This window comes from Cucumis melo, chromosome 8 (assembly GCF_025177605.1).
Source record: "Cucumis melo cultivar AY chromosome 8, USDA_Cmelo_AY_1.0, whole genome shotgun sequence".
Taxonomy (NCBI): Eukaryota; Viridiplantae; Streptophyta; class Magnoliopsida; order Cucurbitales; family Cucurbitaceae; genus Cucumis; species Cucumis melo.
The window spans coordinates 16,107,434-16,127,450 of record NC_066864.1 but is presented as its reverse complement, the minus strand read 5'-3'; the positions used below and the strand labels follow the sequence as shown (position 1 = coordinate 16,127,450).

Below are 20,017 nucleotides of genomic sequence, written 5' to 3'. Positions count from 1 at the left end.
TTATGAATAATACTTCTGATGTTTTTTATTAATGAGAGGGGAAGCCTTTTATAGGCTAGAAATTTACAAGAGTTTGTTAAAGTTATTTATTTTAGAACTAACTTTAGAATTGAGTTAGTTATTTTAGAACTAACTTAAGATACAAGAATTAACTAAAGAATAACTAATCTCAAAGATACAAGAATGGTAATTTAAAATACTCAAGAATTAGCTAAAGAAATATTAAAGAACTTTAAAGAAACATCAAGAAAGGAAGAAGTTCTACATCACTAAACAAAAGTGGTCAACCTATGAGCAAGAGTTCTTTGTTATTATTCACACTTTCCAACATTAGGAGCACTATTTGGTACAAAAAGAGTTTACCTTACAAAGTAATCATCATGCTTTAAAGTTTCTCAACTCTCAAAAATATTTGAAAAGAATGTATGCTCGATGGGTTATGTATTTATAGCAATTTTAGTTTGTTTTTCAACACAAACCAAGTAAACAAAATGTAGTTGTTAATGCTTTGAGTCGGAGAGTCCATATTCTTATGACGTTGAACATAGAGATCGTGGGCTTTGATTGTTTGAAAGATTTATTTGCTGATGATCCAGATTTTGCAAAGATATAGGCTTCTTTGTTTAACAAACAAACGGTGTGGAGAATTTTTTCTTTACCAAGGATTTTTGTTTAAGGGAAATTTGTTGTGCATCCCGAACACATCTTTGCGAGCCCAACTAATTCAAGAGTTAGATGCTAATGGCTTAACATCCCATACAGGGAGGGACAAAATGGTACAACTTGTGGCGGCTCGTTTCTTTTCGCCATATTTGAAAAGAGACATTGAAAAATTTGTTCAACGGTGTGGAGTTTGTCAATCAGCTAAATGACACTCCCAAAACACAGAACTATATACTCCTTTACCCATACATAAGACATTTGGGAAGATATATCAATGGATTTTATCCTTGAGTTACCAAGAACACAAAGGAGAGTTGACTCTATTTTTGTGGTTTTTGATCGATTCTCTAAAATGGCACACTCTTTGCCATGCAAGAAAACATTCGATGCTAATGTTGTGGCGAAATTGTTTTTTTGTGAGATTGTGCGGTTACATGGTATTCTAAAATCTATCACTTGAGATCGAAATGTGAAATTAGTCATTTTTGAAGGATCTTATGGGGGCATTTTAACACATCTTTAAAGTTTAGTAGTGCTTACCACCCGCAAACTAATGGACAAGCAGATATTATTAATAGAATTATGGGAAATATACTTCGTAGTTTGGTTGGAGAAAATCCTAAACAGTGGGATTTATTTTTGCCACAAGCAGAATTATACTACAATAACACGCCTAATAAATATACTAAATTCAGTCTATTTCAAGTAATTTATACCAAAGCACCTAACAACACAATTGATTTAATTCCTAGTCAAAAGGGAATGTGCAGAAAAGCTAACGCAATGTCTGAAAGTATTGTCAATATCAGTGATAGGCTAAAGCAACATCTTCAACAAGCCAACACATAATATAAAAAGCATGCTAACCAAAAACGACGAGATGAAAATTTTCAAGTTGGAGATCTTGTTATAGCTTACCTTCGACGCGAGAGACCTCTGATTGGTTCGTATTCCAAGCTGAAACCACAAAAAGTTGGTCCTTACAAAATCTTGCGAAAAATTGGTGCTAATGCTTACGTTTTGGACTTACTGTCGTCAATCTACACGTCTACCTTTAATGTTTCAGATGCTGCACCGACGATTGAAGAATTTGAAGATAAAGAGTTTGGCATGAAATCGAACCACGCAGACTCCTTAATCCAAAACATCGTGACCAAGGATGCCAACCAATTTGCTTCCAAAAGAAGATTCTCCAATAGAGGTCAATCAACATGAGGACACGTTCTGAAATGGGAGGGAAACTGATGAAGATCTAACCATTAGATCTAAGGTTAGTTCTTTTAGTTTATTATTGTTTTAATTATGTTTAATAATTTGGGCCTTTAGTATTTTGCTTATTGGGCCTCGTTGATTTTCCGAGTCCATGTTCTTTTAACCTTGTTTATATTATCTTGCTCGAAGATCCTTAAGCAGGTTTTGAACATTAACAATGAAAATACATTGAAAATTCTACATTTCTGACCAAATCTAGACAGATTTCCTTCATTTATCTCTACAAATTGTTCTTGTCTCTCCATCACCTTTTAAACCTATTTTTAAAAACTCAATGCATTTTGAAAACTCAAAGGACCAAACAAAGCAATTCCAATAAACCTAAAAACTAAGAAATCAAACACAGTTATTCTTCGAAACTTCAATATATTTTTCACAGGAACTCCTTGTAAGAACCAAAATAGTTTGACAATCCAAATAAACTATCCGTCCAGTTCAAACATTCTATCTTAGAATCAAAGGTACGAGACAAAATAACAGTATCCAAAATCAGATTTTTCATAAGAGGGAAAATTGATAACAGCCATCATTCTATTCTTAAGAGTGCATGATGAGAAGGATAATCATCAGTAACCGCAACGACGTTACTATCATCAACGCAGCCTCCTGGCTTCTCTCTCGGACTCCAGAAGGGTAAGAATGTCACCTTCCCTCACAGGTCCCTTGACATTCCTCATGATGTAACGATTCTGATCGTCAAGAAACTTGACTCTCACTTGAGTCACCTGCCCTCTTGATCCCGTTCGGCCCATTACTTTTACCACCACAGCGTGTTTGATCTGGGATTCCATTTCTTAAGTGAATCTGAGAGAAACCTGGAAAATAAAAGATGTGATTAACAACGAAAGCAGGGTAAAGAAGTCCTTTCAGCATCTACCACTGATCAGGCTTAAAAAAAGTAGGTGAAGAGAACTCCCAATAAAAACACAGATAGTCATTCAATTCATCTTTCCGAAAAGATAAAACAGGAGGAAAAACAAAAAAGGCACATTTGTCCAAGTTCAAATGTTTGACAGGAGAATAGTTCTGAACCAGAAAGCGAAAACAGTAATCTTCAGACGAACTTCTAGAGATTACATTGTCAGAAAATTAGTAGCAAAATTCATATGCTGTCAGATTACATTTTTCTTTGAAACGGAAACAAGACTTTTGCATTAGAATAATGACATGAGTCTAATGCTCAAAGCATAAGAAGTAAAATGCTGCCGAATTAGATTAAACTTCATTGGAAAAGTAATCATCATTTCCTAGTAGTTCCTCTTAAACTTTAACCAGATATTGATTAGCCATTGGAAAGCCAACCATGAAGACTCCTATAGGTCATCTTGGAGTAAAACACTCCAAAAAGATTCAAATGTGGAACGTCATGGGAGGTGTAGTTACTACAGACATGTAAAATTAACAGATCCAACTGGTGTGCATTTTGGACAAGTAGTCGGAAAACAGGGCTCCTCTTATGAAATCCAAGTGTTGAGAAAAGCAATCTCAAATTCTTTAGTTCATTACCTTGCTTGGCTGCTGCTCGGCTGTATGGAATAGATATTACGTACTTTTCATTGAAAGAGAAACAAAGATTTAATGACAGAAAGTTGAATGGCAATAATAAGGCAATTCTGAGCAACCTACTATGGCTTCCTATATTTGGTTTGGCAATCACAATTCTCATAGCTTGTTAGAAAAGGATTAATGTCTTTTCATATAATTTATCAAATCCATAGTTCACAAGACCAGGCAAACAATGTAAAAATATTTTTAAAACGATCTGATGCAGCCAAAATCCTTCACCTTCTTTGCTTCAATAATTTCAGACTGAATTTATCCCCAATGTCCAAATATTCGAGTATCATCAATATTCACGAAAAAATCCTAACATAGACTCAAAACCTCTCTCCCTTGTCCGCTCATAACTCGCGACAACAAGCAATCCGCTTCATGCTTATGATACAAAACCCTAATGAAATGCTATTCAATAAACCACAATCAAACTCTCTTTTAAATTTCCCGTGTCAAACTCCAGCGTCAGATAACGGCAATGATATCTCCGTAGAAAGTAAAGACAAATACAGAAGCGAGAAAACGGGAATCAACAATCACTAGACGATAATCGAACGTATAATAGATGGGAACTCATATTGATAAAAACATGTAGCAGTTCGTAATCTTCTAGCAAAAAAACTAAATAGATTCAAGGGAACGAACCGGCGGCGAAGGGTTTTGCAGAGTTTGGATTCCAAATCTCACCGATGGAGTGTATGAAGCGGCGGCCTACGCTTGATTTTGTGGTTTTTTACTCTCAAACTTTTAGGGCCTTTTACTTTTTCTTTTTTGGTGGGCGTCATACAGCCGCGAAAAAAACCGTAGAAATATGGGAAATTGCCAAAAATAGGTTAAAAAAAAGAGATTTAAATGAATTTTGGGACAAGTTTTCAAAAGAAAGACTTTTAGGACAATTTGGGTGTGAATAGACAAAAATGCCCTTCCTTTCCTTTCCCTCTTCCACGTTGCTTTCCCTTCTCTCCACCATCGATTCCTTCTCTTTCGCGTATAGTTCCCTTTCCCTTCTCTTTTCTTTCGTGTAGAACACCTGAACCTACTCCGGCCATCGTCACTTGCCCATCGTCACTTGCCCATCGTCGCTTGCCCATCGTCGTTTGCCCTTCGTCGCTTGCCCTTCGTCGCTTGCCCTTCGTCGGTCGTTGTCCAGTGCATTTCGTCGCTCCTATTCGGACCATTCAATCAACTTCGAGCGTCTTATTTAGGTGAGTTTCATGTCTAACCGATTTTCAATTTATCTGCTGTAAGTAAATGTTTGTTAGGGTATTTGGTGCTATTTTCATCCGTAATTGTCTGGTTTTTGGAATTGGACTTATTTGCCGTAAATTAGTTTAGTCAAATTTTGGTTTTAGGTTCTTAGAAAGTTCAATGTTCAATGGCTAGTGAAAAATGAATTGAACTAGAGGATGAGGATTTAGTTGGATCAAATAGAGGAGGAGTAAGCAATAGGAATAGAAGGAATTAAGGTTTTTTTTTTTATCTCGCATTTTTTTTTATCTCGCACCTATCTCGCACGTATCTCGCACGTTCCAAACTTTCACTATTTATTTCAAAATCAACTTGGTACACCTCCTAATCCATTTAGAGCTATTCTTTGCATGTTTAGTAACTCTCTTAGGCCCTCATGCTTTATCTCGCACGTATCTCGCACGTATCTCGCACGTATCTCGCACGTTCCGAACTTTCACTATTTATTTCAAAATCAACTTGGTACACCTCCTAATCCATTTAGAGCTATTCTTTGCATGTTTAGTAACTCTCTTAGGCCCTCATGCTTTATCTCGCACGTATCTCGCACGTATCTCGCACGTATCTCGCACGTATCTCGCACGTTCCGAACTTTCACTATTTATTTCAAAATCAACTTGGTACACCTCCTAATCCATTTAGAGCTATTCTTTGCATGTTTAGTAACTCTCTTAGGCCCTCATGCTTTATCTCGCACGTATCTCGCACGTATCTCGCACACATCTCGCACGTTCCAAACTTCCACTATTTATTTCAAAATCAAATTGGTACACCTCCTAATTCATTTCTTTACATCTTGCACGCATTTTGTAGGTTCTTAAGTTCAAATCAATTTTTGAAGATACAAAAGTACTTAAGGTAGTTTAAGGATGGCACATGTTCGGATTTTAGTGCGTCACGGTGGTGAATGGGATGAGGGACGAAGAAAATATGAAGGAGGAGTGTTAAAAGGCATTGTTGTCCCTAAAGAAATAACACACAAAGATTTACAGTCTGAACTATATGACCTTGCAGAAGTTGACCCTACAAAGTTCGACATAAAGATAAGATGTATATATGAGATCAAAGGGGAAAAGGAAGCTCCTCCATTTGAGTTAAGCAATGACCGTGATTTGAAGTTTTATATTCTTAGTGAAAATCCATTGGAGGTCCCCCTATACCTATCGTTTGAGCCTACAAGCAATCGAAGCATGAAAGTGTTAAACAAAGATTACAATTCAGTATCTGGGAGCAACCAAGTTCAAAATTTAAACCCTCATCCTCCTCCAATTGGAATGGATAGATTAGATGAGAATGAAGTTGATATTGGTGAAGTTGAGGGTGGCTTGTGTCATAACATGATAGGGACCAATTCGGCTATATGGGAATCATATGAGTCATATCATTCAATAGATGATACTTTTACATTGGAGTCAGTTGAGATGTACAATGAATTGTTTGACATCCCAGAACAAAGAGATGCTTCTACAAAAGATTGCAAAGGAAAAGGTAAAGTTGACTACAGGTCCTCTAGTCGGAAGTTGAAGACAAAAGGAAGTGGCTGGTCGGAAGAAAGCTCTACAAGTGAAGAGTTGGATGTAGGACAAATATTTTTTTGCAAGAGAGATTTGTCAATGAGATTAAGTGTGTTGGCAATGAAAAAAATTTTTCAGTTTGTAGTAAAAAAGTCTACAAAAGAGGTTCTTTTCGTTAGATGCATCGACAACAAGTGTGGTTGGAGATTGCGAGCGGTTAGACTGAAGGATTCAAATATATTCAAGATTAAAAAGTATGTGAAAGTTCATTCATGTTCTCTTGAGTTTTTGAATCGTGACCATAGGCAAGCAAAATCTTGGGTTGTTGGAGAATTAATAAAGTCCAAATTCAAGGGACCCGGTCGCATATACAAACCACGTGATATCATAGAAGACATGAGGCAAGACTATGGCATAAATATGAGTTATGAGAAAGCATGGCGTGCCAGAGAAAATGCATATGAACGAGTGCGAGGGTCTCCTGAAGAGTCATATAATCTTTTGCGTAGATATGGTGAAGCACTCAAATTTACAAATTCAGGTACAATATTTCACATGGAACTCGAAGATGATCGTTTCTTTAAATATCTTTTTATGGCTGTTGGTGCATGTGTTAGAGGATTCTTAAATTGCATTAGACCGGTCATAGTCATGGACGGAACATTTCTTAAGAACAAATATCGGGGTCAGTTGATAGTGGCCGTTTGTTTAAATGGTAACAATCAGATCTATCCTCTAGCCTTTGGAGTAGTTGATAGAGAAACAGATGACTCAATACAGTAGTTCTTAGAAAAATTGAAAGGTGCAATAGGGGAGGTGCCTAATCTAGGCTTTGTGACAGATCGGAAAACATGCTTCGCCAAGGGTATTTCATCAGTTTTCCCCTCTGCATTCCACGGCCTTTGTGTCCAACATTTGAGTCAAAATTTGCATGATAAATATAAGAATGACACGGTTGCTACTTTGTTTTATAATGCATCGAGAACATATCGTGAATCAACGTTTGTTGAAGCGTGGAGACATCTTCTTTCATTTCCTAATGGTTCAGGGAAATATTTAAATGATGTTGGAATAGCACGATGGTCTCGTGTTCACTGCCCAGGAAGACGGTATAACATGATGACAACAAATATAGCGGAGTCCATGAATTCTATACTGAAAGAACCTAGAGATTTGCCTATTGCTTCATTCCTTGAAAATGTTCGAGCTTTGCTACAACGTTGGTTTTGGGAGCGTCGAGAAGAAGGCATTAAAGTGACGTCTACATTGACCAAATGGGCAGAGTTAGTTATTCAAAAGAAACAAGAAGGAGCTTTGACAATGAAGGTCAACCCAATTGACTGTTACCAATTTCATGTCAAAGATTTAGATAAGGAGGAGGTCGTAAACCTTCAGACTAAAGAATGCACTTGCAAGGAGTTTCAAGCTGAGCAACTACCATGCTCACATGCCATTGCTGCAGCACGGGTTCGTAATATAAATGTTTATAGTTTATGTGCTAATTATTACACTAATGAATGTTTGTTGGCTGCATATGCGGAGGCCGTCTACCCAGTTGGGAATCAGTCAGATTGGAAGACAAGCGAAGGCTACGTACATATGACTGTTTTACCTCCAAAAGTAGTCAAAAGAGTTGGTCGACCGAAGAAAAAGAGGATTCCAAGTGTTGGTGAAGCTCCGAAATTGCATAAGTGTGGTCGGTGTAAACAAATAGGTCACAACAGATTAACGTGTACCAATCCAATTTCATATACCGACAAGTCGAGCATACAAGATTAGAAATTTCCCTACCAATGTACTAAGTATTACACTAATTAATGAATGTTTGTTAATGATGTGTTTTCTTAATGATTTGTCCCAACATTCTTACTTTCTGTGCTTCCAAATGGATGAAGAAGACGAAAATAACGATTGACTTATTCATTTAAGAACACAAACACTGGTTTTATGATCGTTTAAAAATAACTAAATGTTCGTTTAAAAATATCTAAACGATCGTTTAAAAATAACTAAACAATCGGTTAACAACAACCAAATGATCGTTTGAAAACAACTAAACGATAGGTTAAACAAAACTAAACGATCGATTGGTCGAACAAAACTAAACGATCGTTTAAAACAACCAATCGATCGTTGGAAAACAACTAAACGATCAGTGAAACAAAACTAAATGATTGGTCAAACAAAACTAAACGATCGTTTAAAACAACCAATCGATACCTTGAAATTAACTAAACGATCAGTTAAACAAAACTAAACGATTGGTCGAACAAAACTAAACGATCGTTTAAAACAACCAATCGATCGTTTGAAATTAACTAAACGATCGACTATAAAAAACTAAACGATCGTTTACAGAAACTAAACGATCTTTTGAAACAACGAAAGACACCCGCGAATTGTTTACAACCGCGATTCAACATTTCAAAAAAAGTATGCGAATTTACAATATTGCCCCTTTGGTAAAAACGACCGATATATATATACATCCATATAATCCGATGTGGAAAGTGGATCCAAAATTATGGAAGGAATACTTGCAATGGAAAAGATCAAGAAAAACAACCCATGAAGAAAGGAAAGTAGTCTCCACAACCAGAAAGAAAGACTTTTTCAGACAGCTTGAAGAAAACACATGGGTACATGGAGACGTAAGTACTCTTCCCAAATGATCGCTTATATTTGATAGACGATCGCTTCTATTAACTAAACGATCGCTTCTATTAACTAAACGATCGTTAAGTTAATATTACACGATCGCTTACTACGTAAACGATCACATGTACATTTCTTATGCGATCGCTTATCCTCTCCTTTCATTCATTAAACGATCGTTTATTTTTTCTTTGTAGACATTGGATTTGCTATTATCCCACTTGCAGAATAAAATGTTGCATCTCAAGCACCATTGCAAGCGTTCTTTTAGAATATTACATTCCTCTTTTCTGGTAAGTTGTTATTCTTTAATTTTTTTTTTGTATACAAGTTAAACTGCATCATTATATTCTGACTAAATTTTGACTTGTTCTTGAAGCTTGGAATCAATAAACCAGACTGCATTGTTTGGAACCATATTTTTGATACTCATCTGGTGACACCAGATAATACGAAAGCTGAATGGACAGACCCAACAGCACACCTAACTATATGGACAGAAAAAGATGTCGAACACTATTTCAACACTGCTGTTGGTGATTACAACGACATACCAGGGTGGGGAGATGTCAACTACGTGATTACCTGCATCAACATAAAAGAACACTGGTTGGCTATTGCAGCTGATATAAGAAAATGCAGGATCTACGTGTTCGACTCAATGCCAAATTATGTTGAGCAGAAACTTGTTGATGAAGCTCTTCAAATGCCTGCACGATGCATCGCCTCACTCGCGATTGCAATTGGAGTCAACCTCCATTCAGATCGTTTCACATATGGCCCTTGGCCAATACGCAGATCGAAGGCCACATTACAGAAAGGGCGTTCATTGGATTGTGGAATTTTCTGTGCCAAATTTGTTGAATGCCTTGTAACTGCTAGTGACCTTGGTTGTCTAACTGTGCCAAACATGAAACTGTTTAGACAACAATATGTGCTGGAACTTTGGGCCAATAAATACTTTTGCTAAATAAAAAAATATATATTCGTTCTTGTACTTTTCAGTTAATATTTGTATTCGTTTATATAATTTTTTTATGTAATTTTTATAGAGAGAATAACATATTATAATTTTAAACTTTGTTATAAAATAAATACTTTGTGATATTTTCAATTAAACGCGACCAAAATTGAGAAAGAATATTTGAGTTAATATTTGTATTCGTTTAGATACATATCACAAAATATTCGTGTAGAGAAATACTCATCGCGCACATATGTATAAACGATCTTCTTAATAAACGATGTCTAAACGATCTTCTTAATAAACGTCAAAATATTAAGCGATCGTTTAGTAAAGTCTAAACGATCGTTTGGTAAAGTCTAAACGATCGTTTGGTAAAGTCTAAACGATCTTCTTAATAAACGATGTCTAAACGATCTTCTTAATAAACGTCAAAATATTAAGCGATCGTTTAGTAAAGTCTAAACGATCGTTTGGTAAAGTCTAAACGATCGTTTGGTACAGTCTAAACGATCGTTTGGTAAAGTCTAAACGATGTTCTTAAAATCATAAAAAAATTCAGCGATCGTTTAGCTACAAGTAGTTTTGCAACATAGAGAATAATCGATACTACCAATTGAAATGTCAATTGATACTAATTGAAATGCAACATACACAATAATCGAACAGCCAATTGATACTTGTGATTTATGTTAATATTTCAATACATAGGAGTGTTGGTCCATAATTGAAATGCTAATTGTTTTCTAAAGTATGACATGTTTTCTTGACATAATGTATCTAAACCAACACCAGCAGCTATGTACTCAAAATACTTAATTGCGAATACGCCACAATCACAATTATTTCGTTGAAGTGGAATTGAGTCAACAATGACAACTGGCCAAGGTTCCTTGTATGTCGATGATCTACCTCTCCTATCAAAGAAGCCAGTACTATCTAACAACTTTGGCACCAACTGTCGAATGGGCAGTAATATGTTTGTCATCTCTTCGGCAGTTGTAAGTGACGGAAGCGAATCCCATACCTTCACTTGACAACTTACCAAATCCAAGCATAATAGAACCCAATGGTTGCCATGGACATTGAATGGAGAGTAAACGTAATCAACACTTGCCCAAGGATCTTGGAAGTCCACTTTTGACCCGACAACATAGTCAACCAACCTATACTCTTCGTCCCAGTCAAACGGGCGATTCTCTTTAATACATTCTTTGTATAGGGGCCACTTCGAAACTAAAATGCGCTGCAAAGAAAAACATACAAACGCAAATATCAGACCGAAAGACAAATATCAAACGCAAATACATACATAAAGTAACGAGACGATTACAAACCATAAAGATTGTGTCTGCAGTTGTGAAGTTCTGAGAAGAAGGTATCCCGGCTGCCTTAATCTTCAAGCGAATGAAAAGAAAAAGTGCATCCAAATGCTAATACAAACAAAAGTAAGCAGTAAATGTATAGAACCATAACAATGATAAAATTATAATTGCATAAATGATAAGATAATCCCATACCTCATCCGACAACCACCGGCGACACATAAACAAGTCTCTGAAAAAAGCCTTCGATTTTTTTCCATGAAAGGTTTCACGCAGCTCATCGTCTGTACGCTTGTCTGTAATCCAAGCTCGAAGTCTATCTAAATGGACGTCAAGTATTTTGTGCATAGGATCATAAACAATTGCTTCAGACTCAGAGGTGCTGGTGGTTGATGTCAGAGACCGTTTAGGTAGAGTTGTGAATGGGGTTGATAGGTAAACACTTGCACGCTTCCTACGGGCGGGCCGAAAGTGTGGTCGTTGAGTGAGAAATGGTTCTATCTCTATGACGTCCTCATCGTCAACGACATCTATTGGCTCCTCTAAACCAATATCAACCTTCTTCTCCAACACATCTTCGTCACCCTATGGAAGCTCATAATGCATTTGTGTATATAATGATAGAAATTAAACATCAATATTAGCATGAACATGGAACCAAACCTTCTTTTTAACTTCAATGTGTTCATCCTCCTTTGGCATCCTCAACCAATTAGGGGTACCGCCTGTGTCAACATCTTCGGTCTTAGCATTATCCACATCTTTACTTTCTAATGTATGATCTACTAAGCCTTCGGACACCTTGTGGTCCCCTTCGTCACCCTATGGAACCTCAAAATGAATTAGCGAGAACATGGTTACCAAATATGAAACAACTAACGTGAATACACTTAACAGTTTCATTCCTAACCTTTCTTTGAAGTCCAATGTGCTTCAATATGGTTGACATCAGGCCCTTCAATTCGTCAATATCGGATTTTATAGTATTAAGTTGCCCTTCAACAACCGCTACTCGATCTTGGAGATTTCGAATAGCCTTTTTCATCTTAATCTTGGACTTCTGTTTCTTACTCTTTTTGAAGTCATCTTCATCGTTAACAACTTCTCGTACTCTTTTTGAACCACCATTCTTCGACTGAATAATGGTAGATGAGCGGAAGTTTTCAAAAAGTTCACCTGAAGCAATTTTCAATTGCTCCTCTTCAGGTGTCATCTCAATGACCGCCTTAATTATAAACTGCAAATAGAAAAAGGCAAATGTATTTAGGACAAAGAAATAAGCACAAAATCACGCGATCCTTAAGTAAGTTACTATTGCTTGCTACTTACCATTGGCGAGTCAAACACCTGGCTTATAGTTTGGGACTTTGGTGATTGTTGGCACACCCACCTCAGCATTCGTGGTATGGCATGATCGTTTACTTTATCTACACCACATCCAATGATGGTTGGTATAGACTCATATGCCCAAACCTATTCCACATTTGACAAACAAGTTTAGAAAGTGCCACAAGATATATATAGATATATAAACAAGTGGTTATACAATCGTTTGAAAACAACTATACGATCATTTAACATAACTAAACGATCGTTAAAAAACAACTATACGATCGTTTAACATAACTAAACGATCGTTAAAACAACAACTAAGCGATCGTTTAAAAGAACTAAACGATCGTTTAAATAACTAAACGATCGTTTAAAATAACTAAACGATCATTTCAAATAACTAAACGATCTTTTTAAAGTTTTGAAGTAAGAAGTAAGAAGTCACATACCTGTAATGCATGCGGAAATCCATTGATAGTATATTTTTTTGTCTGTGTTGATTTCTTCTTTCCCTTGGCATATTGCTTGTCCAAGGCTCTTTTCAATGCACTTAGCGTGCGTACAAAAACAATCCGACCCCAATCATAATTATTAAATGAATTCCAATCATCAGCAATCTTGAAAAAACCAATGTCCACTTTGGTTCGCCTATCTTTTCCCAACAAAGATATCTCTATAAAGTAGACTAAAGCTAATTTGACGATATCATCGTCATCACCCTCGTATTCCAAAAATATATCCTCTAAGTCGCTAACGTAAACACACTCCTTGTCTTTGAAAAACTTCTCCAACAGTCGACTATTCCCAACCAACTGAATATAGTCCTCTTTAGGACCCCATAGTCCAGTTACGATGTTAAACTCTCTCCTACCGAAAGTACAAACAACGCCCCCTAGTAAGAAACTTATAGAATCCTTTCCTTCATCTTCCACCTCCCTTAACAGTAAGTAGTGGATGAGTGGCCCATTAAAGACAATATTTAGGTCCAAAAAGTGCCCAAACTTTGTTTTCCTAAATAAGGCTAATTGATCGGGTTTGAGTTTGGCCTTAATATTATGTGTTGTCTTTTCCAAATGAGACAAACAGCTTACTAGGGAATAAAAATGATGGGAAGGATTAATCTTGTAGAAGGGTCCGTCGGTCGATGTCGAAGTCGATGTCATGATTCAAGCCTGAAGAAAAAGCAAATTCCAGCAAATATATTGAAAATTGGTTACAGATAAAACTCACTGAAATAAGAGAACACGCTCAAAGTTGATTCTTAGGTTCGAAAAGGAGAAGCGACGAAATGCACTGGAGGACCGACGACAGACGAACAGTCGGAGTATCTTCGAAGAGCAGAGCGGGAAATTTCAAAAGCCAAAGAAAGGAGATGTTTTTTTTTTACTTCAGGTGTTCTATGCGAAAGAGAAGGGAAAGCGAACGTGGGTAGGCGAAAAAATCAATAGAGAGCGATAGAAATTTAATGAAGGGCATTTTTGTCTATTCACACCCAAATTGTCCTAAAAGTCTTTCTTTTGAAAACTTGTCCCAAAATTCATTTAAATCTCTTTTTTTAACCTATTTTTGGCAATTTCCCTAGAAATATCGGTGACAGAAACAAAAATAAAAATAAAAATAAAAATAAAAAATAATAAAGTAAATTCCAACATTATTTTAATTTATGACCAATTCGTCGCCTAGATTAATTTTTTAATTTTTTTCTCAAATTTACCCCTTTAGGAATGGTAAAAAGTTAAATAAAATATCACATAACATTGGTAAACACATCCATTTTTGTTAAATCTTGACTAAATAAAAAAATATTCTATTGTTGTAAAAGATAAAAAAAATACTCTATTGTCGTACAAGATTGAACCAATCTCTAAAAGATATGACTTTAGTTTCAACATCACTAATTATTAGGATACAAAATCTTGTAAATAACGAATTTTTATATTTTATATGATTTATAAAAAATATATTAAATAATACATATTACAAATTTTTAATAACAATTTCAATCTACATTTTATATCATCCCTAAATCTTCAATTTAAAAATCCAAGTTTTACACCTTAATTTTAGATTGTTAGTTTGAATCCTTATGCCAAAGATAGTATTTGATATCTATCCCACCCTAAAATTAAATTTTGATTTTACTTTAGTTTGAATCCCTATGCCAAATATAATGTTTGATATATTTCTAATATATATCCCACCCTAAAGGTTAGTTTAAATTCAAATTTCAAACATTGTTTTGTATAATTTATGAAACAATAATTTAAGATACAACCGTAGAATTGATTCAAATTGATTCTATAATTGCTCTACAATTGTGTTGAAAATCAAATATTTCCAATTTAATAATATTTTAGCATAATACTCTTCAGTTAATTATTTCCACACATTTTAAATAATTTTGCCAATTTAATAATATACTGGACTACTTAGTAAACGTGTTCCCTTTTGTAGACTGTAACAGTTTTTGGACTACTCAGTACATCCTTTGATTTTTTTTTCAATAGCTTTACAACTTTAATTCAAATTTTAAACATTATTTTGTATTATTTATGAAACAATAATTTTAAGATACAACTGTAAGAATGATTCAAATTGATTATGCAATTGTCCTACAATTGTGCTGAAAATCAAATTTTTCCAATTTAATAATATTTTAGCATAATACTCTTTAGTTAATTATTTCCACACATTTTAAATAATTTTGCCAATTTAAAATATGTTGGACTACTCAGTAAACATGTTCCTTTTATAGACTGTAATAGCTTTTGGACTACTCAGTATATCCCTTTGAAATTTTGCAATGGCTTTACAACGAGTGAAAACTGTGTTGGATGGTAGATGGATTGAATCTTCTCGATATTTGATTATCGCCTTCTTGATATATATGTTCCAGTTTCATCGTCGTTTCAAGAATTTGTAAACTGCATTCAAGGTAAACTTTTTCCAACTTCAGAACTTTTTGTCTCTCAGTTGATCGTTTACTGGAATAGTTGCATCAATTCGAACCTCATTCGGATTGTTGATGATAAGGATGTGTCTTGGCTTATGTTAGTCATGTCGAAATTCTCCGACAATGATTTACTTTCGTTGACTCTGTATCTGCTGGTGATGTTGCAAAATACCCCGTACTTGAGTAGTGAATTATCTAAAGCTCAAGACTCAAGTAATGAAAGGGGGATTATTGACCTTGATGCATTTGAATCGGCTTATACTGCTATACCTATTAGAGTTGGATCAATGTTTAGGAATAAATCAGTTTTGAAGAAAGCTATTTATATGCTTGTTGTGAATAATAGCTTTGAACTAGTTACTGTTAAATCCAATCGTACATCGTTCGATATTCGGTGTAAAGATTCATCTTGTCCTTGGTATATACATGCTTCGGTATTTAAAAAAACAAGTGATATTTGGATAGTTCGTAAATTCATGGATACCCATCAGTGTGCTGTTGACATCGTGAAGAATGATCACAGGCAAGCAACATATTGAATTGTTTCTGAGTGTACAAAGTCATTCTTTAAAATGAATGACAAGACTCCATGTCGTCCTTTGGACGTTATCAATTACATGAAAATTCACCACGGAGTGAACTTAAGCTATGATAAGGCTTGGAGAGGATGTGAAATTGCTTTGAATTCCATTAGGGTACACCAGAGTACTCGTATGCCATGTTGTCTGCATTTTCGAATGCATTGATCTGTAACAACCCAGGTATAAAATCTACAAATACACTGTATTTTAAATAATAACACATGATCAATTTGGAAATAGACTGTAATTCTCATTTATTTTATTTCATTGTTTTTAGGAACGTATACACCTGAAGAAGTAGATGATGAAGGTCAATTTAAATTCTATTTCATGGCACTAACTACTTTAATTGATGCATGGAATTATTGCATACCAGTTATTTTAGTTTATGGTGCAGCCATGAAGAACAAATACCTTGGTACACTCATTTCTGCTTGTACTATTAATGACAACTCTCAAATTATGCCACTAGCTTTTGATATTGTTGATTCAGATAATGATTTGTCATGGGCATGGTTTTTTTGGAATCTTAAAGTTGTTTTTGGGGAACATAATGAAATGATAATTGTGTCTAATGCTCACAAAAGTATAAAAAAATGGGCTTAATGTCGTTTACGAAATATCTAAACATGGATTATGTGCATTCCATTTGTTCAAGAACTTGAAAAAAAACCATAAATCACTTCCCATGGAGGACTCGTTCCATAAATGTGCCAGAGTTTATACCCCGTTGGAATTTGAGTACTACATGAGACTACTCGATCAACTCTCTCCGTCAATTAGGCATGAGTTGGAGGTTGTTGAAAGACACAGATGGGCTAGGGCATTTTTTAGGAGAAAAAGATATCATGTTATTATAACCAACATCTCTGAAAGTATGAATTCTACTTTGAAAGAACAGCAAAAATTGCCTGTAATTGGCCTTCTAGGATCAATTCGTAGTTTGGTTCAAAAATAGTTCTACGAACGTCGTACCAAATGGAGTTTTCAACGCACAAAACTTTCAATATATGCAGAAGATATGATTCGAGAATTTTTAAGGAAAAGTCGTTCAATGAATATAAGTTGTTTAATATCGAAAAAATAAATGCAATAAGTATGTATGTAGTTATTGGTACATGACATTTTTTGTAATGATTTGACAAATATATCCTGTAGACCAACATGAATTTGAAGTCCACCATCGTAAGGAACAATTTGGTATCAACATTTTAGACCACACATGCTCATGTCGTTAAAGGGACCTTAATCTGATCACTTGTTCACATGCATGTATTACATTGTCTACAACGAATCTTAATCTACATTTGTACACTGATAAGTTCTACTATGTCTCAAATTTGATAAACTTGTACAAGAAGGGAACATGTCCTATTGGTAGCATAGACCAAATTAGGAATACGTACCAAGGTGGCAATAATGGAATACTTCCACTGCAGGTTAAACGTCCAACTGGAAGACAAAAAAAAATAGGTTTACTTCATTTTTAGAGAAAACAACAATTGTTGAGTGCAGTAGGTGTGGTCAAAGAAGTCACAATTGTAGGTCTTGTAAAGAACCCATTCAACGTTAAGTTATTGTTTTAGTAATTTTCATATTTAATAATTTTAAGTTTTAAGTACTTGAATGTTTCAAATTGTTTATATTCATAGTTGTATCTGTTATCAATGAGGTTGAATGGTTAGTTAAAATAAGATTGATCATTTGTTCATTCAAATACAAAGTATTTCTTATATTTTACAGGAACTAGGTATGTTGACTTTGCAAATACACTATATTATAGTGATTCGTTTTAAATTCAAGTACAGTTATTTTCAAACTAGATACATTGAAGTCGTCCTAATATGAAAGTCACAACATTTATTACCACATAAGGTCAGGATACATTATGTATAGTTTCTAATCGTATTTGGCTTTCAGAGTATCTCTTTTTTTTGTAAATACAGTATATTGGTTATTTTGAATGGACAGGTTATATGATGTTGATTATAGCAACTATACGTTGTACATATAAGTTGTATTATTATATTGACTACATATAAACATCATTACCCAAATATAGTGTATTTTAATTTATTTAATTTACAACTTATAAGTCTGGATTTGGGAATCACTTCACAAATATATTGATAAATTTCATATATCTAAAAACAAATAGATTTTAGTTGAACAAAAAATTTATAGATCTAATGTAATTAAGCCAATAAATATGCCCATAAATCGTAGACCCTTAACAAAAAAGTTTAAAATGAAACTATCAAGCCTAACTTAGATGCAAATCAAATGATGGTCTTTCTAGAGATGAATTCTCTTTCTCTTTGTTTGATGGACCTACTTTTCGTCTTACAGCATCTATCCATATTCTTGTTGACACTGGCTTAATCTATACTATTTATCATTTGATCTCTTCATTCACAATACACAAATACAGAACATGAGTTACATTCACAATACCACACTCCACATTCAGAACATAAGTTACATTCACAATACACAAATACAGTGTAATTAAATGCATCGTATACATGAAAATTCAAAACATATAGTATAATTCACAAATGAGGTACATTCACAATACACAAATACAAAACATAAGTTACATTTAAAACAGAACATGAGTTACATTCAAAACATGAGTTACATTCACAATACACAAATACAGTGTAATTGAATGAATCACATACAACAGAAGTCACAAATACTATGCAATTATTATACTTCACATAGACGGCAGTACCATACAACACATACCCTTGATTTTTCTGGTTTCACTAGTGCTTTTCCCTTCCTTCTTTGATCTTCTCTTGCCTTTTGTTCCTTCTTAATAGCCTTCACCTATGTTATAAAAAAAATTTATAGCCAAATATAGAAAATAATCAACAGTTTATCTAATTAACCATATGTTTACCTTTTTTCCCTTTTCTGTAGTCTTTTTTCTCTTTTTATTATCCGTTGGTCTTTCATTTTGTTCACTCGTCCATGAACTTGAATCTTCATCTACCGCTGTCTCACCCTCCCCTTCTTCATCGTTATCTCCTTCTACTTGTTTATCTTCTTCTCCTTGTTCCTCTTCTTCGCTTTCGCTTTCAATATTTTCCTGTTTTTCAAAATTATAATCAATATATAATACATAATTGAAGTATAGAAAAGGGTAAAACACATACCTTTTCTTCAACCTCTTTTTGTTTTTTTTCTTCAAGTTTCCTTCTGTAAACTCGACTTTTTGAAACCTACATAGACAACAACATCAATAAGCTACTTTTTTAAACCTACACAGACCACAACTCATTAGAAAATAAATTTGCAATTTACCAAGCTTTTTATCCTTTGTTTCTTCTGCACATTGACTTCTTCTTTTGGCGGTTCAACCTCTCTCTCTTTTTTGAAGTTATTGAATTGTCTCGCTTGCTTCCTAATTCCTTTGCCATTATATCTTCTAGTCTCTGCTAGGCATAGAAAAAGTTATAAACATCTACAACTTCTGTGTAATTATTAAAAACATACATTAGTACCTTGTCCGAAGAACTTGATAGTGTTTGAATTCCTATTGGCAGTCGTTTTTCTGAACCAGTGATCCCTGCGGCTCTTAACCGATCAATTGTTCTCGTTCTGACCTTTCTCTTCTCCTTTTTCATCTTTAGATTTTCTACAATTTATAAGAACAATATACAAGAAAAATAAACAACAAATTGAGCTTTTTCTTCCTAAAATAAAGGCACATTGGTTGCTATATTGTTCATATAATCTAAAAAGATAATTAAATAAACAAAAATATAAAAAATATCCACTATAAATATAACATTTAATTTAAAAAAAAATTAGTATTCTATTTTCAAAATACAAGAACACCAGACATCACAACAATGGAAGAACTATAATGCAAAGAACAAATCCAAAGAAGAAAATACATAGAAGAATTTGAATAACTCACCAATTTGATGAACTCAATGAAGATT

General features: G+C 34.5%; 3 protein-coding genes and 1 long non-coding RNA gene across 6 annotated transcripts; 1 reads left to right on the top strand and 3 right to left on the bottom strand.

The window, feature by feature from the left end:
* The first annotated feature begins 1,837 nt into the window (after nucleotides 1–1,837).
* On the top strand, nucleotides 1,838–9,910 carry LOC127150500 (uncharacterized). Of its 3 annotated transcripts, none has more exons than XM_051088339.1 (3): nucleotides 4,277–8,902; nucleotides 9,104–9,199; nucleotides 9,286–9,910. In XM_051088339.1, exons 1-3 carry the CDS (start codon nucleotides 8,687–8,689, stop codon nucleotides 9,874–9,876), a joined length of 903 nt encoding a protein of 300 aa, XP_050944296.1. In that variant the 5' UTR covers nucleotides 4,277–8,686; the 3' UTR covers nucleotides 9,877–9,910. The 3 variants fall into 2 exon arrangements, 2 of the variants coding, with proteins under 2 accessions (XP_050944297.1, XP_050944296.1); XM_051088340.1 differs by lacking the exon at nucleotides 4,277–8,902 and adding an exon at nucleotides 1,838–1,933.
* On the bottom strand, nucleotides 2,282–2,726 carry LOC127143756 (40S ribosomal protein S28-1). Its single transcript, XM_017047106.2, has one exon. The coding sequence runs from the start codon at nucleotides 2,724–2,726 to the stop codon at nucleotides 2,529–2,531; it is 198 nt and encodes a 65-aa protein (XP_016902595.1). The 3' UTR covers nucleotides 2,282–2,528.
* Nucleotides 9,911–10,533: 623 nt separating the features above from the next.
* On the bottom strand, nucleotides 10,534–11,334 carry LOC127150501 (uncharacterized). Its single transcript, XR_007822882.1, has 2 exons — nucleotides 11,208–11,334; nucleotides 10,534–11,116 (listed from the first exon to the last, which is right to left on the bottom strand). It is a non-coding gene; the product is annotated as an uncharacterized LOC127150501 (long non-coding RNA).
* A 7,122-nt stretch (nucleotides 11,335–18,456) lies between these two features.
* LOC127150668 (uncharacterized) lies at nucleotides 18,457–19,696 on the bottom strand. Its single transcript, XM_051089169.1, has 5 exons — nucleotides 19,574–19,696; nucleotides 19,226–19,291; nucleotides 18,970–19,158; nucleotides 18,813–18,896; nucleotides 18,457–18,519 (listed from the first exon to the last, which is right to left on the bottom strand). The coding sequence occupies exons 1-5, from the start codon at nucleotides 19,694–19,696 to the stop codon at nucleotides 18,457–18,459; spliced, it is 525 nt and encodes a 174-aa protein (XP_050945126.1).
* Nucleotides 19,697–20,017: the final 321 nt, after the last annotated feature.

Coding starts and splice junctions, on each gene's coding strand:
- LOC127143756 (XM_017047106.2), bottom strand. CDS start 2,726: ATGGAATCCCAGATCAAACACGCTGTGGTGGTAAAAGTAATGGGCCGA.
- LOC127150500 (XM_051088339.1), top strand. CDS start 8,687: ATGCGAATTTACAATATTGCCCCTTTGGTAAAAACGACCGATATATAT. Junction 8,903..9,103: donor ACACATGGGTACATGGAGAC/GTAAGTACTCTT, acceptor TTTTCTTTGTAG/ACATTGGATTTGCTATTATC. Junction 9,200..9,285: donor TATTACATTCCTCTTTTCTG/GTAAGTTGTTAT, acceptor TTGTTCTTGAAG/CTTGGAATCAATAAACCAGA.
- LOC127150668 (XM_051089169.1), bottom strand. CDS start 19,696: ATGAAAAAGGAGAAGAGAAAGGTCAGAACGAGAACAATTGATCGGTTA. Junction 19,292..19,573: donor TATCAAGTTCTTCGGACAAG/GTACTAATGTAT, acceptor TTGTCTATGTAG/GTTTCAAAAAGTCGAGTTTA. Junction 18,520..18,812: donor TGAAACCAGAAAAATCAAGG/GTATGTGTTGTA, acceptor CTGAATGTGGAG/TGTGGTATTGTGAATGTAAC.